The sequence below is a fragment of the Pseudophryne corroboree genome, chromosome 1, assembly GCF_028390025.1.
Source record: "Pseudophryne corroboree isolate aPseCor3 chromosome 1, aPseCor3.hap2, whole genome shotgun sequence".
NCBI lineage: Eukaryota > Metazoa > Chordata > Amphibia > Anura > Myobatrachidae > Pseudophryne > Pseudophryne corroboree.
Window position 1 is genome coordinate 795,130,084 of NC_086444.1, and position 25,083 is coordinate 795,155,166.

The following is a 25,083-nucleotide window of genomic DNA, read 5'->3' on the forward strand; positions in this document are numbered from 1 at the left end:
TTAGAGAAATATATATATATATATATATATATATACACAGGTATATATATATATATATATATATATATATATATACTATCTTGTGGTGTTTTCTCTATATATGAATATTGTATGGGTGTGGAAGTCATAGCCATATTAGTATTCTGAATTATCATATTGTGCACCTGGATACAATCAACTTAAAAAAGGGCGACTATCACCTTGGGCTGAATTTCATATTAATTTAGGAATTTACCTACAAATATTATTATCCAAAATATAATTTTTACCTTGTGTTACAGGGTGGGAAGATTCCTAACTTTCCCACCCTATGAATTTATGCATAAAATTGACCTAGCCTGATTGGTATCCAGAAGATGTGGCTCACAGAATTCTGATATTCCTTACACTTTTGAGCCAATAAATACTATACCTAGCCATATTTGCAGTTGTATCACTGTGGCCAGGGGCCCTGTATTTTGCACGTGGTGTGTGCACTCATAACCAGAACAGTATTTTTTCAACCTTCTGGTTAATTCTCTTGATAAACATCTGTGTGCAACACCATTTTACTGTGTTTATTATGGCTATGCTTTTCTCTGTGTGCAGTTTGTATTTGTCTGTTTTGCTGGGAAATAATACCCCCTTTCTTACTGACATTATTTATTAAAAGTTAAGTTTTATACTTAATAGTGGATTTGTGCCCCTGGCAAGAGAGTATTTTTACTTCCTCCAATACTACTTGGTTCTGAATGTCGAAATTTTTTTTTTTTTCATTTTGAAACATGTTCATAAGGTCGGCATTCAACATGTTGATACTGATAAATTAACAACATGTTCAAAATGTAGACATTCTGCACATCTACATTACAAATATATCAGCGTTAGGGTTATGCTGCTGTTAGGTTTAGGGTTAAGCTTTAGCTAGGCTTAGGGTTAAGTTTTGGTTAGGGTTAGGCTGTTGTTAGGCTTAGGTAGTATTGACATTCTGTGTGGTAGTATTGACAACTGTGTGGAGTTTGTATATTCTCCCCGTACTTGCGTGGGTTTCCTCCGTGTACTGGTAAAGAGCTCCTTGATAAGAAGAACAGGCGCTTCTTATGAGATTGCTGCACCAAGCAGCTACCACATGAACAGGGGAGTCACTCCCGTAAAAACACAGAAAACAGAAAATATGCAGGCAGCGCTACTGATGAAGTGATTGGAATGAAACAATATTAAATAATATAACAATTTATTATAATAAAACCAATAAAATTACTAAAATTAGCAATTACTCTCCTCACAATTGTATAAGATAGATTACATACACCACATTCAGTTGATATTTCAGTATATAATGGGATCACTTGGTGTCTGTTCCTGTAAAATATGCCCAGATAAGTCCACTAATTCCATAGAGGTTTGATTAAATTAGCACAGTTCGGTTGTTTGAATATTTACTGGTCACCACTTTAGAGGTGGAAAGGCTTCCATACATGAGAGTCCATGTTAGATTTAGAATGTCCTCATTTGTGTTGGTGAGTGCTGGAGATATCCTCTTGTTGCTGCACAGCAAGCTGGTAGTGGATCCGGGACTGGTTCAGACACACACTGGTGATCGCCAAAGCTGAGATGGTGTAAATCGGGGGGTTCTGACGCGTTTCGCTGCTCCCCAATAAGTTTAGCAGCTTTATCAAAGGATCTAAACTTATATAATAAGCTGCTAAACTTATTGGAATATAATACATCCAACCAAAGAGATCAAAGGTATCAAGACTCTACTAAGGGGCGGGATTTCTCCAGGAATAGGAGATATGGTGACTCTGAAGGGGGTCGGAACAGCCATAGATCCTATGTTAAACAATCTCCACCAAGAGAACCTAGAGACAGATTTTTTCATCCTATAGATTCTTATTCTAATAGGAAAAAAGAGGTAAGAAAGGACCGGTGGTCTGAACAGGATAATTCTAACCATATGGGAGCAAGGCCGAAAGAGAGAGGCCCCAATGTAGACAAAGCTCCAACTGATGACCAAAGTTTTTTATACCAACGTCCAAAAAAGCCATCCAGGGAGTTGATTCCAAACAGGGACAGAACTCATTTCACACCCAAAAGAAGAAGAAGAAGCAGAATTCAGAGGGAGGAGAGCAGGAAAGAGACAGAGATTAAGGAGAAATAGAGTAGAGAACAAAAATGTCCCTAATAACATTTTTAACCTCTCATCCAAACAATTAACTGAAGCAGAAATTTCCTTATTAAGTCGAGGTCTAAAATTTGCCCCATCATCTACACCCAATATTTTCTCTTTGTTTGTAGAACTAAACAGATTCGTTAGGACTTTATGTCGCAAACGTTTTTTTGCTAAACAAAATCTTACTAGGAATAAGGACGAAGCATCACCCATATTGCTGGATGTAAATGATCTCCCTGCAATAGAAACCCTTAATGAATTATGGGAGGAAAATAATTTGAATTTTACTCAAAAGCCCGAAAAGATATTTGACATCTCAAGAGGCCAGTTTAAAACGAAGTCTGATTTTTTCCCCCATTAAATCAAAAGGTTCTAACATCGAAAGTTTTTATAAAACAACCCTTAGCGACTTCAAAAATATGTGCGCTAACATTTCAACTAATAAAATAAGACGTACAAATTTGACAAGACGAGAGAAGAAAGCTCTTAAGGACCTCACGAGTAATACATTCTTAGTGATCAAAGAGGCGGATAAGGGGGGGGGGCTTAATCATACAAGATAGAGCTGATTATATTCTGGAAGCTAGACGGCAATTGGATAACTGCACTTATTACAAGAAACTTGCAGGTGATCCCACTCAGAAATTTCAAATTGAATTATTAGAACTTTTGGATGCGGCACAAATGAAGGGGTGTAGTACGGGTGACCGGCGGTCTCCTGACCGCCGGTCACCTTACCGACGCCGGGATTCCGGCAGCATACCGACGCCGGGATCCCGGCGGGGAAGGGCGAGTGCAGCAAACCCCTTGCGGGCTCGCTGCGCTCGCCACGCTGCGGGCTCGGTGGCGACCTGCGGTCGCCACGGGTTCTATTCCCACTCTATGGGTGTCGTGGACACCCACGAGTGGAAATAGTCCCTGTTGGTCGGCATGCCGACCATCGGGATAGTGAGCCGTCGGGCTCACGGAGGAGGTCATGTGACTGTCGGTCAGCCGACCGGCGGTCACATGACTACCACCCCAAATGAAGGGAGTCATCTCCAAAGAGGAATCTCATTTTCTTTATTCAGAATATCCTGTAGTTCCCATATATTATCACCTCCCGAAAATACACAAATCCCTCACTTCACCTCCTGGTTGTCCCATAATTTCCGGTATTGGTTCCCTCACTTCTAACCTTTCTTTTTATGTTGATTCTTATTTACAGCCACGAATACACACGCTTAGATCACATGTTAAAGACACCATGCACTTCCTCAAACTTATTAATGGACTAGAATGGAAAGATTCATATAATTTTCTGACCCTTGATGTTCAGAGTTTATATTCTAATATACCACATGATCTTGGCATTCAAAGCATTTCAAATCACTTATGCCTCGATAATGATCTAACAGAAGATCATCGTTCTTTTCTATTGGATTCAATAGCTTTCATTCTTCGCCATAATGACTTTATATTTTTGGACACTCATTATTTACAAGTCATGGGGACGGCCATGGGGACCAGGTTCGTGCATAGTTATGCCAACCTCTACATGGGGGAGGTCGAGGACACCCTCATCTGGGGGGGCGACTTTGGTGCGAACCTGGTCCTCTATGGGCGCTACATTGACGATTTATTTATCATTTGGGATGGGGATCTTTCTTCAGCACTCCCTTTCATTGACCACCTCAATCACAACAATTATAATTTACAGTTCACTTACACGTTTCACCCTTCTTTGATTCACTTTTTGGATTTGACCCTAACAGTGCAAAATAATACCATCATTACTACTAACTATACAAAAGAAGTGGGCACCAATGCATACCTGCATTTTAAAAGTGCCCACTACCCACCATGGAAACAAAACATCCCGAAAGGGCAATTACTTCGACTTCGAAGAAATTGTACAGAGAAAAAAGAATTTGAAAAACAAGCTGTATCTATGCTGGACCCTTTTGTACAGAGGGGCTATCCAACTATCATTCTTCAGTCAGCCTATAAAGAAGTATTGTCCTTAGAGAGGGGAGATCTTTTAGTTCCTAAAATAAAAACTCCTAAGCAGGTAAATAATAAAGTAGCGTTTATATCCACATATAATAATCAGTGTTCGGAAATTAAACGAATTATTAAAAAGAACTACAATATTCTCAAACAGGATCATCTATTAATAAAAGACTTACCACCAGAACCTCTCTTTATCTTTAAAAAGAATCTATCTTTAAAAAATATACTAGCTCCGAGCTTCCTTAAAAATGAAGAAAGAATAATACAACGGGAAGATAACCTTTCATGGCTTCCATCTAAACCAAAGGGATTTTACAAATGTGGGGGAAACAAATGCATCACATGTAATTATGTACAGGAAACAAAAATGAAGTCTAGCCATCAGGATCTTTGGCATATAAAAAACTTTATTAACTATAACAGTTCATATGTCATTTATAGACTAGTCTGCGGCTGCAATCAGAAGTATGTGGGTCGTACGACTAGGAAATTGCGGACAAGATTTTTAGAACATCGAAGGAATATTTTGAATCAAAACCTGACACATAGTGTATCCAAACACTTTTTTGATTATCATAATGGGAACCCAAGAAGTCTTAAGCTAATAGGAGTGGAACATATATCAACCACAAGTAGAGGTGGAGATCAGTTTAAGAAACTTTGTAAACAAGAAGTTTATTGGATGCATAAAGTGGGTTCCATTTATCCTGAAGGATTGAACGAGGCAGTAGAATTGAACGTATTATTATATAAACCCCTTCTATATAATAATTTATGATTATTTGGTTATGCAACAGAATTCCTATATTGTTGTTTTCTTTATGTATCGGGTTCTTATATCTATGACTATATAAATGTTCCTTCTTTCTTCTTGTCTTTATGTAAACACATAATATGTGGAATTGTTATCATAAAAATGTAAAGTATGTAGCTTCCCCCTCTTGAATGGGACCTTGTCCCTTTTCCCCTCCAGAAAGGGTCCATTTCCTGGTCATTGAATAGCGCCGGAACACGTGACTTGGTCACGTGGTCGGCGCCGGTCATATGACCGAGAACGAAATAGAAACTGACGCTGAGTCACGTCAGCGGTCATGTGACCGCAATCGACTTCCTATTCTTCATCACCCTTTCAAATTATGTATGGAACAATGTTGAGCCTATTAGAGATCTTTCTCTCTCCCGCCTGTTTCCTCATGCGTCTCATGAGGATCTTGTTGTCATGCCAACTGAGTCCCTGCGCCTAGCTGCGTGCCAGGGCCGTGTCATGTGACCCGGCCACATGACCGGCGCGCGTCACGCGGCTCGGGGCGGGACAAGAGCAGCACCAAATAATGAATATGATAACGTGTCATTGTTATGAGCGGTCACGTGACCGCCATTGATTAATAGGTATGATTACGATAGGCTATACCTCAAGTCTATCAACCTCACTGACCAATAGAGGTGTATAATTTCCAATACCAGAATATGTCATCAACACTTGCGGTCATGTGACCGTTATTCACCAATCAATTGATTCGGCCTTGATTGGCTGTATCCTAAGTCCATCAAATCTAGTAACCAATAGGGAATACATAATCTCCTGTCACCACAGCAACAGACAATAAACATTGTTACTTATTGGTTAAAAAATGGTCTATATTTAGTTGAAGTCAAATCAATCATGATTTATATATACATTGGACTATAATAATAGAACTTAGAACTATGTGTACACCAAGTCTATACAATAGGTCTGCCTCCTATGTACTACACATGTGTTTTGAACTTTATATGAAGTGATTGGATTGATTATATGCACAAGTGCTAGTAATTCCTCCGGGTACTCCGGTTTCCTCCCACAATCCAAAAATATACTGGTAGGTTAATTGGCTCCCAACAAAAAAATTAACCCTAGCGTGAATGCGTGTGCGTGTACATGTGGTAGGGAATATAGATTGTAAGCTCCACTGGGGCAGGGACTGATGTGAATGGGCAAATATTCTCTGTACAGCGCTGCGGAATATGTGTGCGCTATATAAATAACTGGTAATAAATAAATAAATTCTCACCATCGACTTTCGCAATGCAGACTTCAGACCATGTTGACATCCGTGCGTTATTTGACAAGTGCTAAATGCAAGAGAATTCAGATTTCTCCAGCGCTAACACATTTTTCACATCTTACTTCCGTCTCATAGGTCTTTATGGGGACAGACAACTGTACCAATTTATCATGTCGCAAACGTTTTGCTACTTATATTAAAAATATAACACCATTTTAGCATGGTGCTATAGCAACACAACATGGCCGCCTGGCAGACTGTACCAGATGCTCCTTCCCTTAATGGCATTATCGGATCAAGCAAGAACAGGAATTAGATATTGGGGGAAGATAGTTTTGCATCTGATGGAGAAGACTGAAAAAAACATTGCCAGGGAGGTGGCTTTGCATTGACCCACTCTAGCCCTTTGCACATTGTGGGGCAGATTTATTAAGCCTGGTGAAGTGATAAAGTGGAAGGTGATAAAGCACCAGCCAATCAGATCCTAACTTCCATGTTACAGGCTGGGTTTGAAAAATGACAGTTAGGAGCTGACTAGCTGGTGCTTTATCACCTTCTACTTTATCACTTCACCAGGCTTAATAACTCTGTCCCTGAGAAACTGCGTCAAAGACATTCTGAGGTGTAGTCAGGATCCCGATGGTTGGGTTCCTGACATCAGAACCCAATCACAATGCTGAAGAAATGCCCATGGTGAGTATTAGGGTTGGTGTCAGGGTTAGATTTAGGGGCAGTGTTAGGCCCTAGGGGTGGGGTTAGGCTGCAGGAGAGGAGGGGTAGGCTGTGGGAGGGGATGGACAGGGTTAGGGTGTGGGATGGGTGGGTTAGGGTTAAGGTTAAAATACTTACTGGGATCTGATGGCATTCTGAGTGTCAGGATTCCGCTGTCGGGATTCTGCCCACCGGTATTTCGATACCAATTTGACATTCTATATTACTGTGAACTGTGCCATATTGTTACATAGGGTCTATGTACTAAAGGTGGGTACACACTAGGCGATGTGCTCGGTGAGCGACATCGCCTAGTGTTTCCCCTCCCAGAGCATGCAGTTTTGAACGATAAGTCCAAATTGAGCTGCATACACAGCCGACACCAAGGATCGTTAACGACCCGCGGGACCATGCATCGCTCGGCGGCGGCAGAATACACACTGGGAGATATAGTAAACGTCGCTCAGGAAGGGTCAAAATCAGCGACATTGTTTACTTTATCACTAAGTGTGTACCCACCTTAAGCCTTGGGGGGATATTTAATAAACATATTGGCCCCCATTTATCAACCAGCTATAAGTGAAGTGGTAAATACGGTATAGTGGCATCGCGCTCTTCTATTTAAGAGCTTACGCCACGGCGAGCGAATGCGGTATTTGCTGCGTCAGCACTTATGTTTACCTTACAACAGCGCTGACAAATTAACTGTGTCCCCGGATTGGCCTCCTACCGCGCATGCGCCAGTTTATGCTAATTCCCGGCACATGCGCAGTAGTGATTTCCGGATGCGGCGGCCATCACTTGAATGAACTCCTCAGGCTGTCTCTATAGCAACCCGGCTGGCGTAATGCATGCCGGGATTGCTGCGGGAAGGGGGAGCCGGAGCGCAGGACGAACTCCGCTGCAGTGGTGTCATAACGTCTGCTCGGAGCAGGCGAGGCCATTATAGATAAGCGAGCGCTTTAAATAGTTTAGCGTGCAGCAGTATAGGGAATATGAAAGGCTAATAGCTATTAGCTTTGTTAAATAGCAATTGGTCCCATTTACCACCAAAAACGAGTTTCCAGCAAGGAAACTCGTTGATAAATGGGGGCCATTATTTGATATATATGTTTTCTGGAGATGGAGATAAGTTTGACAGTTGCAGTGCAGTCTTACATTCAAATAGGAGAGCCACCCCAAACGCTGCCAAACATCTCTCTAAATTTTCTCTATTGTACAAAGTGTATACATTGCTGTTATGTTACATTTTGGTGATGGTGGTAGGGTGGGGTCTCACTGAGTAACTCAGTTTGTGCATGGAGACATTTTTTATTAATAAAATAATTATGTATTTAAAATGTATGATACTCGGAAATAAGTCACTGATTCTAGCTATGAGGAGACTTTATCGCTCTCCCCCTCCTCCCCCATGTTTCCTTTAGGTATGGCTGAAGGAAAAACATGTCCAGAAAAGCTCTTTGTAGATGTAAATAGCAGCTGCTCTCCTGTGCCGCCCGTGGGTACAGGATGAGTGGTAGGACAATGCTGGGCACTACAAAGGGATAGGGGAATGGGGAGCCCCCTCCTCTGCCACACTCCAGGTCTATGTCACTTAAAACGCTCTGAGAGTGACGTGTGGATCCCATTCAGGAAAAGAGGAATTTCCCATCTGCATTGCCTTCATTTCTGGGGGCAGAGAGCGGGGCTGCAGCTCTGCTCAGCCGGTGCCACTCAGACTGACTGCTCGGCGCCCGAAGAGGACAAGCAGCAGCAGCAGCAGCCATGCAACAGGCGGCCAGCGGGCAGAGGGAGAGCCTCGGGCGAGGGGCACTGCCCGACCAAGAGCCCAAATACGTGGAGATACCGATGTCTGCCAGTAAGACCGGGGTCACCATCACCGTGAGCGCCCTGGCAGTAGGCAGAGCAGAGGGGACCCAGGGAGACGGGGTGACCGGGAGCAAGCAGACCTCTGCAAGGGGGGAGAAGCTCAGCCGGACAGCAGGACTCAGCCCCGGAGATCATCACCTGGCCTCACAAGTACCCAAAGTGCCTGGCGAGCTGCCAAATGCAGGGGGCAAAGTGGGACTAGAGGAAGGATCTGAACAGGGCACCTCCTGCCCCCCCTCCCCCGCCGACATGCCCCAGCATGGGATCGCCAGCGACGAGGCGCACTACATCACCACTCACGAGATCCAGCTCTGCGAGGCTGCAGACCAGGAGCCGGACTACCCCAGCGGCTTTGGCCTTGCCCCCTCCAGCACTTGGAGCCAGCCGGCGGACAGCGCCCCCTGCGCCTTCCTGGAGTACGCCTCTTTTGACAGCCAGGGGGGCACCCCGAGCGACGAGGAGGACTGCAGCTACTACCTGAGCACAGCCGGCAGCGACCCCAACCCGGGCACCGACAGCCTGGGCAGCACCGAGCTGGTCAGCACTTACTCGGACAGCGACACTACCTCCCCGAGCAGCAGCAGGGGCAGCACCAAGGAGAAGCCGGCAGCCAGCCCGGGCGAGTCCACAGCCGGGACCGCCGCCGGCCAGATCCTCCTATCAATCAAAACAGCATCCAAGGCTATAAATGACCCTAGCAACGTGCAGCCGGCACAGCAACACAGCGCCCCTGCTGCTGCCAAGCATGAGACAGACATGAGCTACTGCGTCTCCAGAGCCACCGAGAGCAAGTCAGCTTTCCGCCAGCAGCAGCATCACTGCCTCCCGCAGCAGCCCCACCTCCCCGATGCGCACAGGCTGGTGGCCATACCGGCGCGCCTGCAGGCTCGCAGCGGGGTCCATGCAGACATCTCCAGCGGCGCTTCCAGCGCGGTCAGCGAGCTAGACGATGCAGACAAGGAGGTGCGCAGCCTGACATCCAGAGCCTTCCGCAGCCTGGCTTATCCCTACTTTGAAGCCATCAATTTCAGCTCCAGCGAGTCCACCACCTCCCTGTCAGAGCAGAACATCGGCATAAACAGCTGGTCCACGTACCTGGACTGGAAAGGGGCGTCCTTCCTCTCGCAGAAGGCAGAACAGAGCCTGCACCAGCAGACCTCGGCCACCTCCAGCTTCGGCGTGAGGAAGCTGGGCAAGGATGCAGCCAAAGAGCAGCAGCAGCAGGTGTATGTGCACGCCAACAAGAGCAAGGCGTATGAGCTTGTGCTCAGCGAGGTGGCAGGGAAGAAAGCCAGCCCGGCATCTTCCTCTAAGCGCATCCAGTCCGGCTCCAGGGTTGTAACCTTAACGGAGACCCTGAACTTCAGCAGCAGCAGCAGCAATGTGGCCGCAGCGCAGCCTCCTGACCATGCTCCAGGCTCAGCTTGCAGGGATGGAGTTACAGAACCGCTGCCAAAACAAGAACCTGCTGCGACGCCTGAAGCGAGCATCAAGCCCAGCAGCGCCGCAGCAGAAGCCATGGAGGGGGCTCACAAATCCAAATATGCCTCCAGCCTCCTGAAAAATGTCATTTCCAAAAAAATGCAGCGGGAGCAGGAGTTTATGATGGAGAGAGGGGAGATCAGCGACACCTCACAGAAAGCCGCTGCCAATCTGCTCCGGGAGACCGAGGGGCAGTTCAAGGAGAAGGGACTACAGAGGCAGAACTCCAGGTTCTCCGAGACAGGCTCTGATTTCACCCTGCTCAGCAGCGAGGACCTCGGGGACTTTTTCGATTCTAAAACTGGGACACCTAAAGAGTTTGCACCTGTGGACGGCAATACCAATAAGCAGATGTCTCCCTTCGAGTCCCACCGCGAGGAAGCCATCTGTGAGATGAAGAAAAGTGCTTCGGAGACTATGAAAGGGATTTTCCTCCGTAGTCAAAATAGTGCCTTCAGGTCATGGAAGGAGAAGGAAATCAAAAATATGGAAAAGAAGATTGAGGAGACAGTTGCCAAGGCAAGAAAGATAAAAATACCACTGGAAAGGGACTGGAAAGCAGATATAGGAGAGATATCTACTGTTAAATCTACTAAAATGTCTCAGTTATATGTGCCTGGCATCCAGCACATACCCAAAGAGAAGCAAGTGGTGAAACAAGCTACCAAATGCTCTGTGTCTACCTATGCCCATCAGAGCTGCTTGAGCCAAAATGATAATGACTTTAAAAGTGAAAAACTTCATATCTTACAGGCTTCTGCCAGCAGAATGACTCCTATGATCACCCCCAAACCTCAAGAGATTAAACTTAATCTAGGATTATCCACCGAGAATAAAGATAGCCCTTTTAATATTGCCAAACTGCTGACTCCTAAACTAGCATCCACTGTGGCCAGTCTATCTAAGGCAGCAGCAGAAGACCTGAAAAATCAAATCCCTTCCAGGGCTGAGGTCCTGGAGAAAATGCCCCAGTTTCTTGTTAGAGACGTGAGAGAGGCTAAACCCAAAGTGCAAGGTACGATTCACCAGGTAAGGGATGTTAGAAAATTGCTTAAAAGTTCTTACAGCCAAGAGGCAGGGGACAGTGACAGGGGAAGTGTAATGTCTGACCACAGTGCAACTGATCAGAAGTCAAAGATGTCTAGGGCCTCTTCCTCAGTGTCTCCAATTGTGATCACCTGCCAGGCAGTGAAAAGTAAAGAGGAAGCTGAAAATGGTCAGACTGATCCTGCGGTGGAGGGAGAGAAGGGCTTGTCACCTGCAGAGACAGTCCTGGTACACAGAGCTTCAGGCAGGCTCCCTGTAGCCACCATAGCACCCAACAAAACAGGACCGAGAATTCCTGTAGTAAAGATTGTGTCTAAGGCATCCAAGTTGAAGCAGGAAAAACCAAAGGATCCAGAAATAAAAGTGGAGCCAAAATCTCCGCAGTCACGGGCAGCTCTTGAGAAGCTGACTGCCGCTGTGAAAACAATGGAACAGCTCTATGTGTTTGACAGGAAAGAGTGGAAGCGCAAAGATGAGCCACAACTACTCGCAGGAAGCCACATACTTTCTCTTATTACCGGTGAGGAGGCATATGGGGACAGGAAATTGGTGCCAGTAGAGGATTCTAAGACTGGGACTGTTGCGATTGAGGATCCCTGGAAAGCTCCTCTAGTCTCCAAAGCTCCAGAGCCCCTTGTACGCCGGAATTCTCACCCAAGCCTAGAAAAAAGCCCCCATAAGCCTCCAGTTGTAGAAAACAAAACACCACCAAGGACATTCCAGGTGTCCAGGTTTCGTGAAGGAAAAAAGCAGGGACAGCAAGACAAGAACTTGCCCAGCAGAGGGACCAGCAATGTAAATGTTTTCAGTGTAAGCGCTACCCCGCCAAAGAGCAAGCAGCAAAGCTTGGAGTCAGTTCTGAATACCAAAAATGCACGACCACAACCACCTACTACCCTCAAGATCCCTCAAATCCCCGCCGAGGAGCCCAAGAAGGCTGCGTCAACTCCTCCACAGCCTCCTTCCCTTGTGCGGAAAGCCAGTGCTGACTTTGAGAACTACCTCACCATACCAGTAAAAGTGGCCGGGGAAGGAAAACCACCAGTAACATCAAGTGCCCGTGAGCCATCAACCAACAACAGAGAAATCACTACAGGCACCCGGGAGAGCTCTGGAAATGCACAGGAAACCAATGCAAACACGCGAGAAAACACTTCAAACAGAAGAGAAAATAATGCAAACACCAAAGAACCTACTGCTATAATCCGAGAAGCTGTAGCGACTATCCGAGACTCAGCAGTGCCAGGTGCCCTCCCAGTTTCCAGTAGCAAAGCCCAGGCAACAAGCCCCATTAAAGCACCCAACGACTGGCGCAGCAAGGTGAAAGAGGGTGTACAGCCCACACGAGCTGCATCAGCAGGCTCAGAGCCCCAAACCCCAGACTCTGTTCCTTCAGCTACTATTTATCATCATCCTTTACCACCAGTGGCCATGGCAATGCCCAATACCCAGGGCCCCATCTATTACTCTCCCCCTTTGCAGTCAGCTGCGCCTGCTGAGATGTATCCCCAAACCCAGCGAAAAATGTTGGTGGACTTAGCCACAGGCCAGTATTATCTAGTGGACACCCCTGTGCAACCAGTGAAAAGGAGACTGTTTGACCCTGAAACTGGACAGTACGTGGATGTCTCTGTACCTCCTCCTCCTGTTACCCCTGTGCCCTATCATATGCCACAATTAGCCCTTAGCCCTGGTGCTTATGGGCCTGCATATATGTTTTATCCCGGGTTTATACCCACTCCCCCAACTGCTCTCCTTTCTTCCAACACCCTGCAAACACAGCTCTCCAACCCAGGCAGCGAACACACCTATGAAATGCCAGTGGTAGAAGGGTCATTACAAGGGGATTTGGGCTTTTCTGAGAGTCCGTATTATTTAGCCACTGGGTCTACAGCACCGAGTGCATCAACTGGACAGTCCACTAACATCAGGAGAGGATCTTTAGGCTGTTCCGATGGAAAGCAGGTCTTCAGCATCTTATCCCAGCCTGGACCCAGGATTGTGGCCCCACCTTCCTTTGATGGTACCACTATGCGTTTTGTTGTGGAGCACAGATGAAAATCCAGGTAAATTTGTTATACCTCTAAAACAGGATTAAGCAACCTGTGGATCTACAGCATTGGTCAATTTCAAGTCATAGGACTTGTAATTACACAACAGCATGGAGTAACTTTACTAAAGGGTGATTTTAATTGATATGAAATCGATCTGAGTTGATCTAAATTGATGTGGTATTTCAGGGGCTAAATTGCACATTTACTTAAATTTATAAATCAAAATAAAGAAATTGCCTCAGTAAACGTGTGTTTTAGTCCCTGAAACACAACTTCAGTTTAGACCAATCTAAATTGATTAAAATTAACCTTTAGTAAAATTACCCCCAAGAGTGCCATACATTCTCTATTTCTGCTCTAAATACACACACATGAGAATTGAATACACTATATTTCGTTTTTCTATATATACTGTTACAACAAAACGTTGTAAATATGCTATTTTTCCATTAATGGTAATTTGATTCTTTTACTTGATTTAAACAATTATAATTTTTTATTTGCAAAATATACAGCATTATTATTCATTTGTGTCTGCAAGGCTTAGCACAGTCATTTTCACTTTATATTTTTTTATTGTCAAGCTGTATTTATTTAAATAATATTATGATTAGTAGTAAAATAATCATTATAAAGTGAACTGTAGAGGGGTTGGTTTCTAAAACCTGAAAATGTTGAGGATGGTTTAAAATGAGCAAAACCAGACACCTCTGCTAACAGAGTTTTTTATTAAGTAGAAACTGCAGTTCTGCATAATTTTATGTATTCCTGCTATGTACTAATAGCCTTATGTAGGAGATTTCACAGATATCTCATGCAGAAGGCAAATTAATGCTGTAAATTGAAGTCGTCCTCATTATCACTGGGGACTGTTATGTGATCCCTATGAACCAAAATCCAAAAAGCTAAGCTTGGTTTCACCTAAAGCCCATGGAGGTTTAAGGCCCCATACATCAGCAATCACAAAAAAACAATTTGCATATTCTGATATTTTTACTCTGATTTAAAGAATCCCCAATCCACCAATGCACCCATACAGTACATTACAGATATTTTTCACTGATGTGCAGTTAATTTTCAGCATATACAGATATTCCAGTCTTGAAAGGCTCATCAGAAACGATCTGCAAATTTGCTGATTGTTACCATACGCTAGTAGGGTTCACAGCAGGGGGTTTTTAAGAGAGGAGGGGATCCATGTTGCAGCTTCCGTTTCAGGCCCCCTCATCTCAGGCAGCTGGTAGACTCTGGCATGTCTACTGTGCATGCGCAAATATCCGGGAACATGGCGCCTGCGACTTTTCCCCCTGACATCTACAGTCACTTTTTTTGATATCTGATCTGATTAAGAATAATAACTATATGTTGCCAGTTACATAATATTTAATATGCATGTGTTATTTATAATGTATCAGTTACTGTAGGTAGAAATAGTATCATAAACAGGTAACTAATTAAAAGGCAGTTGGTAAAAATGTAAAATAAGCTACAAATATACAGAACATTCGCCTGTCACGCACACCAAGCCCAAGCAGTCTCGATACCAATACTATAAACGTCTGACTTTCAATTATTGGGCCCCTTTGATGCTAATACAAACAATATTCAGAGAATTGTTGGGTGAACATACTGGCTTGTCAGTAAAAATTGCAAGCTGTTAGCAAGTAATATTTCAGTACTAAAAAAAACTCATTTAATATTACTGAAATGTAATCAGAGAAGCCTAATGGAAAATTCCCAAATAATGTATTATCATTTCAGCTATGATACTCTTGTACAGAACCTGCTGATGCTAATTGCATTCCACAATTTTGATCGCACAGTGAACTGCATACCCTGCCTGTGCTTCATTAATGACAGGCAATGTCTTTTTGAAACTTTAGAAGACTCTTAGTACTAGTTGTGACAGGAACCTGTTGTGAAGAGCAATAGACAACAGGTTCTCAAACTCGGTCCTTAGGACCCCAATCAGTTCATGTTTTCCAGGTCTCCTCACAGAATCGCAAGTGAAATAATTAGGTCCACCTGTGAATCATGTAAAATGTGTCAGTGGGTAATGAATACACCTGTGCCCCTGCTAGGTGACCTGGAAAACATGACCTATTTGGGGTCCTGAGGACCAAATTTGAGAACCACTGATATACACTACAGCAGAATTTCCCAAACTCCTCCATTACAGTCCTGGTTTTAAGGATATCAATGTTTTACCACAAGTGACTGAATTAGTACCTCGGTCAATTTGCTTTAACCATCAAGGCTAAAGCATGGGTATCCTTAAAACGTGGACTGTGATGGCGGAGTTTGGGAACCTATAGAATATAGTACAGTACTAAAGTACAGTATGCAGAGAGTAGGGTTTTCCCTGTATGTCATCACCTGTAGTTTAAACATGTCCTATACAATGCATGATGCCACTTACCACCTTCTGATTTACATACAAGGGGGGGGGGGGGGGGTGTACTAAATGGAAAATGCTGTAAACCTTCGTTTACTGCAATTTCCTGAATGCATTAACCAACGGCCACCAGGACAGCGCCGCAAAGGGAAACGTCAGCTTTTGCTGGCGTTACCCCATAGATGCCTATGAGCTTCTCTCTGCAGCACTGGTGTGAGGGATCTACTCGGATCCCTCCCAGCATGCCCCGTGGCCACCTCATAACTCTGCGCCTGCGCAGAACGACTCCCGTGACCGAAACCTGGAAGTCCATGGCCCGTCAGATATCACGAAGGACAGCTTTTATCGGAAGAGCTATCCTTCGCAATACCAATCGCATATGTTAGTGCATATGCAATTGGTATCGGTACAATGGGCGGTGATGTCGTTTAGTACATCCCACCCACTGTGACTTATTGCAGTTTTAAGGCTGCCCTGACTCTTGGGGTCTACATGGGTGGGCCTTTGGCTAAATTTCCTGGTAATCTTGAATACATCAAACAGATTACTATTTTGCTGTCTTCACCTTGCCCTTTATTTCTATTAACTCTTTATTGTCCTTACAGTGAGCATCTCTTTTGCTGATTCGGACCAAGTTCCACATAGCGCAAGAGGATGTGGGACTTGCACAAAGTTGGTGGGCATGAATGAAGCTTGATACATAAGCTTTGCGCCTGTGCTGCGACACAAAGTGGAGTGCCTCTGAATAACCCATGTCAGAAGAGCTAGTGGAGAAGGCAAAAACACAGCGTGTGGATTGTGTGAGTTTGGAACGTAGCATAGTTAGCCAAAAATAGATTTCCATTGAAACCTGGAGTGTTTTTTTTTGTTTTTTAAAATACATTGTTTGGACTGTGCATAACTACAGGAAAAATCTGTGGATCTCTTTTAGGAAAGCGTTGTCACAGTGTCATTGATACCTATAATCTAATCTTTTGTGGCTTATGATGTTGCCTCTTAATGACAGTAAGACAAACAAAGTGTTTTTGACTGCTTTAAAGGCTGTGAACTGAAAGGCTGTCTCATTGCCAAATACATTGCGGTAGTCTGTTATTTAAGGACAGTCCCCTTAGTAGGGTAGTGGGTATTCTATGCTACAAGCAGAAACATACTTCAGAATGATAGTTTTACTATGTGTCATTATCACTACTATTATGTGCTTGAAGACAAACGTCATGATGTCTAATATGTCATTGGGACGTGAACAATACCTGCCTCACATTATCTTGTGCCTTACTGTATGTAACATTATCTACAAGAGCACTGCATGTATTTGACGGGTAAATCTGACTCAATATTGTATGTATTGTCCTCTATAAATGTATTATCAATGTCACTAAGCACTTTCTCAAGAAATTATACTACTAGTTCCGCATGTACAATCAACTCCAAAAACAAAACAAAATGCACATTGCTTTATTAATAAAAACAACAACAGAAAAAACCAACAGTTTAAGAGTCACATCACTTCTAACGATACCGTACACATTGCTCATGGGAGAAAATGGAGAAAAATGTTTCCTAAGCATATCAGAAATCTTGTGAGGTGGTAGGTCATAAAGAGATTCCTGTTGTTCCTAATCACAATAAATAAATACTTAGCTGTGAAATGTACAGCAAGGTTACTTATAACAGCACATTGTCAACATTTGGGGTTCTAAAATACATTTTCATAATTTACTTATAATTCAGGTGTATTCACTATTAACAAATAATTTGATCATATAAAATAATACAACAATACAATGTAACATGCATTTTATAGTGTGTGTGTGTGTGTGTGTGTGTGTGTGTATATATATATATATATATATATATATATATATTCATATACAGTAAGTATACAGTATATGTATATATATATATATTATATATACATTCTTGATGGCAAGTAATATACTTTGCAGAATGGATGAACACTCCTTTCTGATAGTTATATAAAAACTACCTTTTTTGTTACAGAGATAACTATTTATTCATCGCTGATGTTTTATATATGTTTTCGCTGTGTGCACACTTGAGAATTATGGTAGCCCAAGATTGCTAATTTTCCTACTCAGCTCTATCGGGAGGGAGGGGAAATTGGCAATATTGGGATCACAATGTACCAGTGTTCCAACCATCCTAATGTTTCTTCAACAGCACTTCTTGGACACACAGTAATGTAATTCCCTACTATGTTGGTATTTAGAAAATGATTGCAAAGGAAAATGTTGTAGTAACCTAGCACCAGAACTAGTTGTGGCACTCACTTCCTCCTCAGGTGGGAGGTGGGGATGGTATCCTCTGTTCCTCAGTGGAAGTGTGCTAGTGGGCTGTAACATCATATTCAAGTGCATCACTCCTAGCGCATTACAGACATTTATTAACAGCAGCTAGGGGCTTCACAGGTTAGAAGCTGCTGGCTGCTTTGTCTCTCAGGATGCCTTATGTCAATCATTCAGTGTTTTATGTACCCCTTATGTCAACTAAATGGTGCACCCTAGACAATGGCCTAGGTTCACATCTGATGGTAGTGTCAGTCCTGAATGCATATGATGTACAAGGCATTTTTCTTTGCAATAGTTTTAGTTTAATAAATGTCTGCCATTATGTGACAGTGACTGTTCCACTTAGCATAGGTAGCTCCAGTTATAAAACGTCCCTCCAAATCCTTAATTTGTTCCTGAGTACACACTGAAATTGTTTAAAATTTTCTGTATTCATTTTGGAGCGTTTTTAAAGTTTAAAATTTTAGTAGAATACACAGGAATCCCATTGGCCACAGTATGTGAATATTCACAGCAAAACGTGTACTCCTAAGTCATTTCCAATAAACAGTAAGAGCTTAGCACTCCAAACTGATGTCCTCTGGGCAAGGTCATAGTTGCACTGCTACATGTTTATGAGGAAGGTGACAACCTATGACACCAAACTAATATTCCACATACCTGGTTTATGTTCTTCCAACTCAGTAAACATGAGATGTTTATAACGCATACTTGCCTAAAGGGCTGATTGTCAGGTGCCAAAGAGATGGGATGTACCAAAAAGGGCGTGTAGCATTACCAGCTTTTATGTGGCTTAATTTGTTAGAATCAGAAATGTTGACATATATGATAATTATCAGTTGAAGAAATAAGGTTACCAGATAAGGCAAGACACCAATGTTTATAGATCAGTAGAGAAAAGAGACACAGATGCATGATGGAAATATCATATTAGGTAAAGTAATAAGTATAAAAGAGTTAGAACAGACTCTCAGGGTACATTTACTAAAGCTTCTAAAACAGAGAAGTGGTGGTGTTTACCAAAGAAACGAATCAGATTCTATCTATCATTTTCTAGAATGCAATAGAGAAATGATATGGAGAATCTGATTGGAAGCTTGCGTAAATCTACCCCTTATACAGTATCTAAGTAGAATTGATAGTGACACTTAGGAAATGTAGTTAGTTCCTATAGTGTCTACAAGTCTGGTAAAGTCTGCTCATACACAGTGGCGTCGAGAGATGGGGGGGACGGGGACGGGTACAAATTACCCGGCCCGGTGCAGCTGGAGGGGGGAGGGGGAAATCCGCTAACACCCCCCCTGAGTATACCTGTGCTGTGGCTGCCTGACGGCGGTGCCATCTTCCCAGTGATATCTTCAGAAACATGGTGCCACACATAGAAAGCAAATGCTCCCTAGTGTCCGGCGTCATCTTCACAAATATCACTGGGAAGATGGCACTGGCCAGGGAGGAAGGACCTGCTGACTTGGCGTGGCTCTCGACGGCCCTGCTCATACATACATATTTAGCCACTTAGGAGTCCTGCTCTAAATACTGTGCAGTGGAGGAAGTCATGTTGATCCATGTCATTGGGCATGATCCATTGATCTTTATTGATGAATAAACCATGTCATTGGGCATGATTATTGGTCTAGGTTGATGAATGAACCATGTTTGACTAGACTAGGCCTGGCCAACTTGTGGCTCTCCAGCTGTTGTGAAACTACAAGTCTCAGCATGCATGCCTCGCCTCACTTTTGCTATTAGGCAATGCTAAAACTGTGGCAGGGCATGCTGGGACCTGTAGTTTCACAACAGCTGGAGAGCCACAGGTTGGCCAGGCCTGTACTTGACCATGTGTTCTTTGGCACACAGTCACACTATTTTTATAACTATCTATTTTTGTTGGTCACAAACGATCATGTTAACTAGGCCAAAAAGGCTGAATCCTAACATCCTAACATACCTGTTCCTGATGGGTAAAATAACAGGATAGATGTGGACATTGGCGCTGAGGGGGGGGGGGGAGAAGATACTAATTACCTGGGCCCAGGTCTCCCCTTTCCTTACCTGGCAGCAGAAGCTGCAGCTCTTCTCCTCAGTACAGCACACGCTGCTGTGTGCTGGGCTGCAGTGTGGCCAGGGAGGCGCTTAAAATACAATTTTTTCTGTATTTTTTTTCTAATGGTGCATGACCACGCCTCCTGTGATTAGGCCACACCCCCTGAAAAGTACCTGGGCCCGGCCAGGCTCTCTGCTGTCCTGCATATGGATTGCTAATTTGTTTTGTTGAGTTGGCTTTTTCTAGAAGGCATTCTACAAGGAATTTTAGGTTACTTTGTTGCATGTAAACTGCTGGGCGGTACAGAATTACTTCTTCAATACTGTGTAGTTTTTACAGTATGAGTAACATCAGTTATCTGTGGATATCAGTCATATACTGTATGTATGAAATTGGTGCTCATTGAAAACCTACAGTTTACCAATTACATATACCTGTCAGGAAATCTTTTTTACGTTTTTGTTTGCCTTACAGTAAAGAGTGCACTTGGCATTTTATAGTTCATTAGTAAGTGTGAATAGATGATACATGGGGCCAGCATATGTCGTTTTGTGCTGATAGAGATGTAGTATAACAATATATCACCAATATTCGTTATCATTTCTCTTTGAGCCAGTAAAGGCCCATACACACTGGGCGATTTTGAGCTGAAAGCAGGTCACTTTTGGTGTGTTGAGCTACTTTCAGCTTAAAGCCGCCCAGTGTGTATGGACAAGCGATGAGCAGTGAGCGCTGATGCGCGCTCCCGCTTCATCGCTGGCGGACGCCGTTCATCTACTGGTATTACCAGCAGATGAATGGCAAGGATCAGAGCCAGATTTACACACAATATGAGGGTACATGTGGGCATTACACACAGGTACAACAGTATGTACTGCTGGAAATTTGGTGGGCTTTGATCAGAGATGTGCAGAAAAGATAGACAGGGGGGCACTGCCTCACTTGCCATAGAATTTTTACTCCAGAGTTTTGACTATAAAAATGGTTAGAATAACATAAAGAAGATATATTTTTTTAATATATTCTTTATATAAAATTTAAATAGTCAAAACTCTGGAGTAAGAAAGGCTCTGCCTCACCTCACAGCACGCCACTGCTACATAGAGGCACTACACTAGGGTGTAAAATCTTTGGAATCTTTGGTATGTTATCAGATTGGACATCTCAGAGAACACTTGGAAACATTGAGCTGTGCTATACTTTAGATGGGCCTGTCACCACACCTTGCAAGTACACTGGAGTACCACTGGCTGTCTGTTTGGAAAGTCCATTTTTGGCAGGATCTTGCTGTTTTCACCTTCCTTTTGAAAGTTAGAAACATAGGAAATAGCTGAATTCTGATCAATCGAATATATGAGACTGGCTTGAAGCTTCGGCAATCTCCTTTTTGATGTTTTGAAGTTATTCTTTGAAAAATCCTGAGTGTCCATTCTGATTGATCACATTTTGATAAATGTTAATACCAAAAGGAGAAGCAACTGAAAGATCTAGTGACATGCCTGCTGATCTGTGCAACACAGGAACGTAACTTACCATATCATAATATGATTTATAATCATCATTGAGGATTAGAATTAATTTAATTGAAGGTGCCTATACGAATTGTGTACTACTCTTTTGTACTGTCACCACACCTGCCACCATTACATTGTATAAGTTACATAGCAGGAATTTAGATAATGCTGAATGTGAGCATTATTATATCCTTTTTCTGTACTTTACCTTTTTCTTTTTTTCTTTCTGAAGTTCCCTATTGTAGCTTCTGGGATGCTGTATGTAGATGCTGACTTGCCTGCTCTCACGACAGGAGAGCTGGCATCATTTGTCCAGTTCTGGTCTGGGAGCTTGCTGGTCTCAGACCAGAATGGCACTCGTGCTGTACACTGATATTAGATACCAGGTGAGCATGAGAATTACTTTTTTTGATGTTGTGAGATTACCTAAAGTAATATCAGTTTTTATATAAGCAAATATTATTTAACTACTATTGGCCAGTTAGTGGGGATATAGGCTTCTATAAACGTTATAGACTCGGCAGGTCCATGTAACATTTCTTCTGTTTTGATGAACAAAACAACATATGCAGAAATATTACTAATGAACAATAAGCAAATGCTGCAGGAAAACATAAACATTTTATAACACAGGTTGATATTAATTGTTAATATTTCTTATACTACTGTAATCATTGATTCTGTTAACTGATACCATAAGTGGCGTTTAAAACGTGCTGCTATGTAGTTAAACCCAACCTTGAAGTATTAAAATATATAAATGATCATGAAGTGTTTATATTGGTTTATTAACTTTTCGTGTCAATTAACACATAATTTGCAATGGCAACATGTTGATAATTGATGTTCAGGTAACCTACAACATTTATATTATGAAGGAACAGTATGTGGTTTGATGGACTAGGGAAGTTCTAGAGTATTTAAATGAAATGTAAAGCTTAAACATAAGTTACTTTGTACAAAGGATCTTCTAGTAACTTTCGCTACCATAGCTGTATACATATGGCATGAATAAATATATGCTCATGCAAAATGTGTTCTGTTTGTAAACAAAACTATGCACATCATGTTTTCCTGTGTTACAGTTGTAGAGATCATCACTAATTATTTTTTATTATATAGAGTACAGAGCATGATCACTTGCATTAAAGGGAATAATCACCAACTTTGAGTAACACTTGATTTTTGTTCTTATAGCACTCTGAACCTGAACATTTCAAATGGGGCGGGATGCGATCAAAATCCCGCCGGCCGGAATCCCGGCGTTCGAAATACAGACGCCGGAATCCCGACCACCACAATCCCGACATATTCTCCCTCCGTGGGTGTCCACGACACCCATAGAGGGAGAATAAATTAGTGTGCCGAGCGTAGCGAGGCACCGTGCCCGCAGCGTGGCGAGCCCGCAAGGGGCTGCGTTCCGCTGGCCAACCCTGTTGGGATTGTGTGGTCAGGATTCCAGCGTCGGTATTTTGACCGCCGGGATCCCGTCCAGCAGGACTTAGTACTGATCCCAAGGGGGCGTGTAGTTAGTTCAACTATGGTAGAATGGGGTGTATAATTACATGCTGGAACTCTGGTTGATACATATGATGCCTACTTTGTGATTTTAATATCCCAGCAAAACACATGAATAAATTCACAGTAAAATGCAATTACACAGTGTTAGACAAGAATGATCGATCAGCCCTTTAAGCTAGTTGATTTGTCTACCCACAGTGATACCTTTAATGCTGTAAAAACGTCTACATTAATGAATGTTACACACAAAAATAGCTCTGGAATAAAGGCTAATTCCATGTATAAAGAATTGGTTTTGAAAAATGTACCCATTTCCCTGACTAGTTGGGTTCACACTGGACTCCCTGATTTTGCTCAGGTTCTTGTGATGGTGAAATAGAATCACACTACAGTACTGCAGTACTCTCAGAGCAGAGAACCAGGGATTCTTGGGACCAATTTCTCAATGTGGAATTAACCTTTAAATAATTTTAGCTTTATTTTTCATTTGAGTTGCATTTTAATCGCCTTGGTGGAAGGTATGTACAGTAGGATAGTTTTGTATACCGTGAATAAATGAGGGCTGGATAATTACACTTATGAAAGCAGCAAACTGAAATGCACTGAATAACTTGTGGAAATATTATGTATACAATAAGAGGAAATGTTGATGGATTATGCTTGAAACTTTTGGACATGTATGTTTTTATTGTAATAAAAGATTTGTATTGTGTATGAAACTGTTATAAGTGAAAATATATTTTTAATAAAAGTCTGGAAAACATACCCAGTATCTTGAATTATTGTAGCCTGTTCATAATAAGATCTTAATCTTGATGTTTCATGTTGATATTTTTAAAATATTTTCAAGGAGAACATGTCACTGTTTTTTTATTTTACAATGCCTCATGCACTGTATAATAAGTCCATTCCCATGCTATCTACTACATACTGTAGTGATTATGGGGTATATTCATGAAGCAGTGAAAAGTGTACTGAAGTGAGCCAGTTGAGAAGTTGCCCATGGCAACCAATCAGCATTGACGTAACATTTATAATTTGCATACTATAAAATTATACAGAGCAGCTGATTGGTTGCCCTAGGCAACTTCTCCACTGGCTCACTTCTCCACTCTTTTCACTGCTTCATGAATAGACCCCAATAAGTAGATCAAGACCCATGTGCAGTACACAGAAGTCCCATAACGTTCTTACATGGGGGATTAAAAAGTGTTTTTTCTTCACATAGCCATACGTATAAGTACTAAGTGTGGGATCACATTGCTGTTAAAGCACATTTATTTATTTTTGGACTGTGATACCCCTATTTGGCATGGCTTATGAAACTGAACACTACTGTGTGTAAGATTTACGGTTACATACACAGATGGAAATTAGTTCCTGTGGGGCATCATTTCCAACACCAGTGAGGACTGCAAAAAATAATATTGACAATACAGGACTTTTGTGAAGACTTAAAATAACTAGATATCATAGGAATATTTAGGCTGCTTTCCATATAGTAACTTCATACAGTATGTCCCATGTCTGGCATATCTTTACTTTTCATACTAAATGTGGAGAAATTTACTATTGCAGCAATATCTAGAAAATCACAAACCCTTGTTCTGTTCTAACAGAGTCTGACATAACACAATACAAAATGTGTTATTGGGAGCATCACTTTTTAAGAACCATGAACTGCTGTAAAATCTCCTCCTCACTTTCAGGTGTTAGGGGAAATCCATTACAACAAGTAATTTCTTACAGGCAGCCCATCCGTGCCTGATCCCACTTACTCACACTACTGTCAGCAATCTCTAATAACATCATATTCATCTTCTGCATTAATTGGCATGAGGCATGTTACTGATAAACTGCTATACCTTGTCAAATATTGCTTTATTCCATATTAAAAGGCAACTACAGTATAGTTCTTATTCAGAGGTGGGTGCAAAAGTGCATGCAG

The 25,083-nt window shown here is 42.5% G+C and overlaps 1 protein-coding gene and 1 long non-coding RNA gene across 3 annotated transcripts in view; one reads left to right on the forward strand and one right to left on the reverse strand.

Moving 5' to 3' along the window:
* The window catches only part of LOC134910508 (uncharacterized), a 40,914-nt gene extending 30,966 nt beyond the window's left edge, over positions 1–9,948 (reverse strand). The window contains exon 1 of one of the 2 annotated variants that reach the window (XR_010176224.1): positions 9,865–9,948. This is a non-coding gene — a long non-coding RNA (uncharacterized LOC134910508). The remainder of the gene's footprint in view (positions 1–9,864) is intronic. The other variant, XR_010176221.1, reaches the window with a different exon arrangement.
* On the forward strand, positions 8,506–17,592 carry C1H4orf54 (chromosome 1 C4orf54 homolog). The gene is made up of 2 exons (XM_063918607.1): positions 8,506–13,364; positions 16,353–17,592. Exon 1 carries the CDS (start codon positions 8,665–8,667, stop codon positions 13,354–13,356), a length of 4,692 nt encoding a protein of 1,563 aa, XP_063774677.1. The 5' UTR covers positions 8,506–8,664; the 3' UTR covers positions 13,357–13,364; positions 16,353–17,592.
* The last annotated feature ends 7,491 nt before the right edge of the window (positions 17,593–25,083 follow it).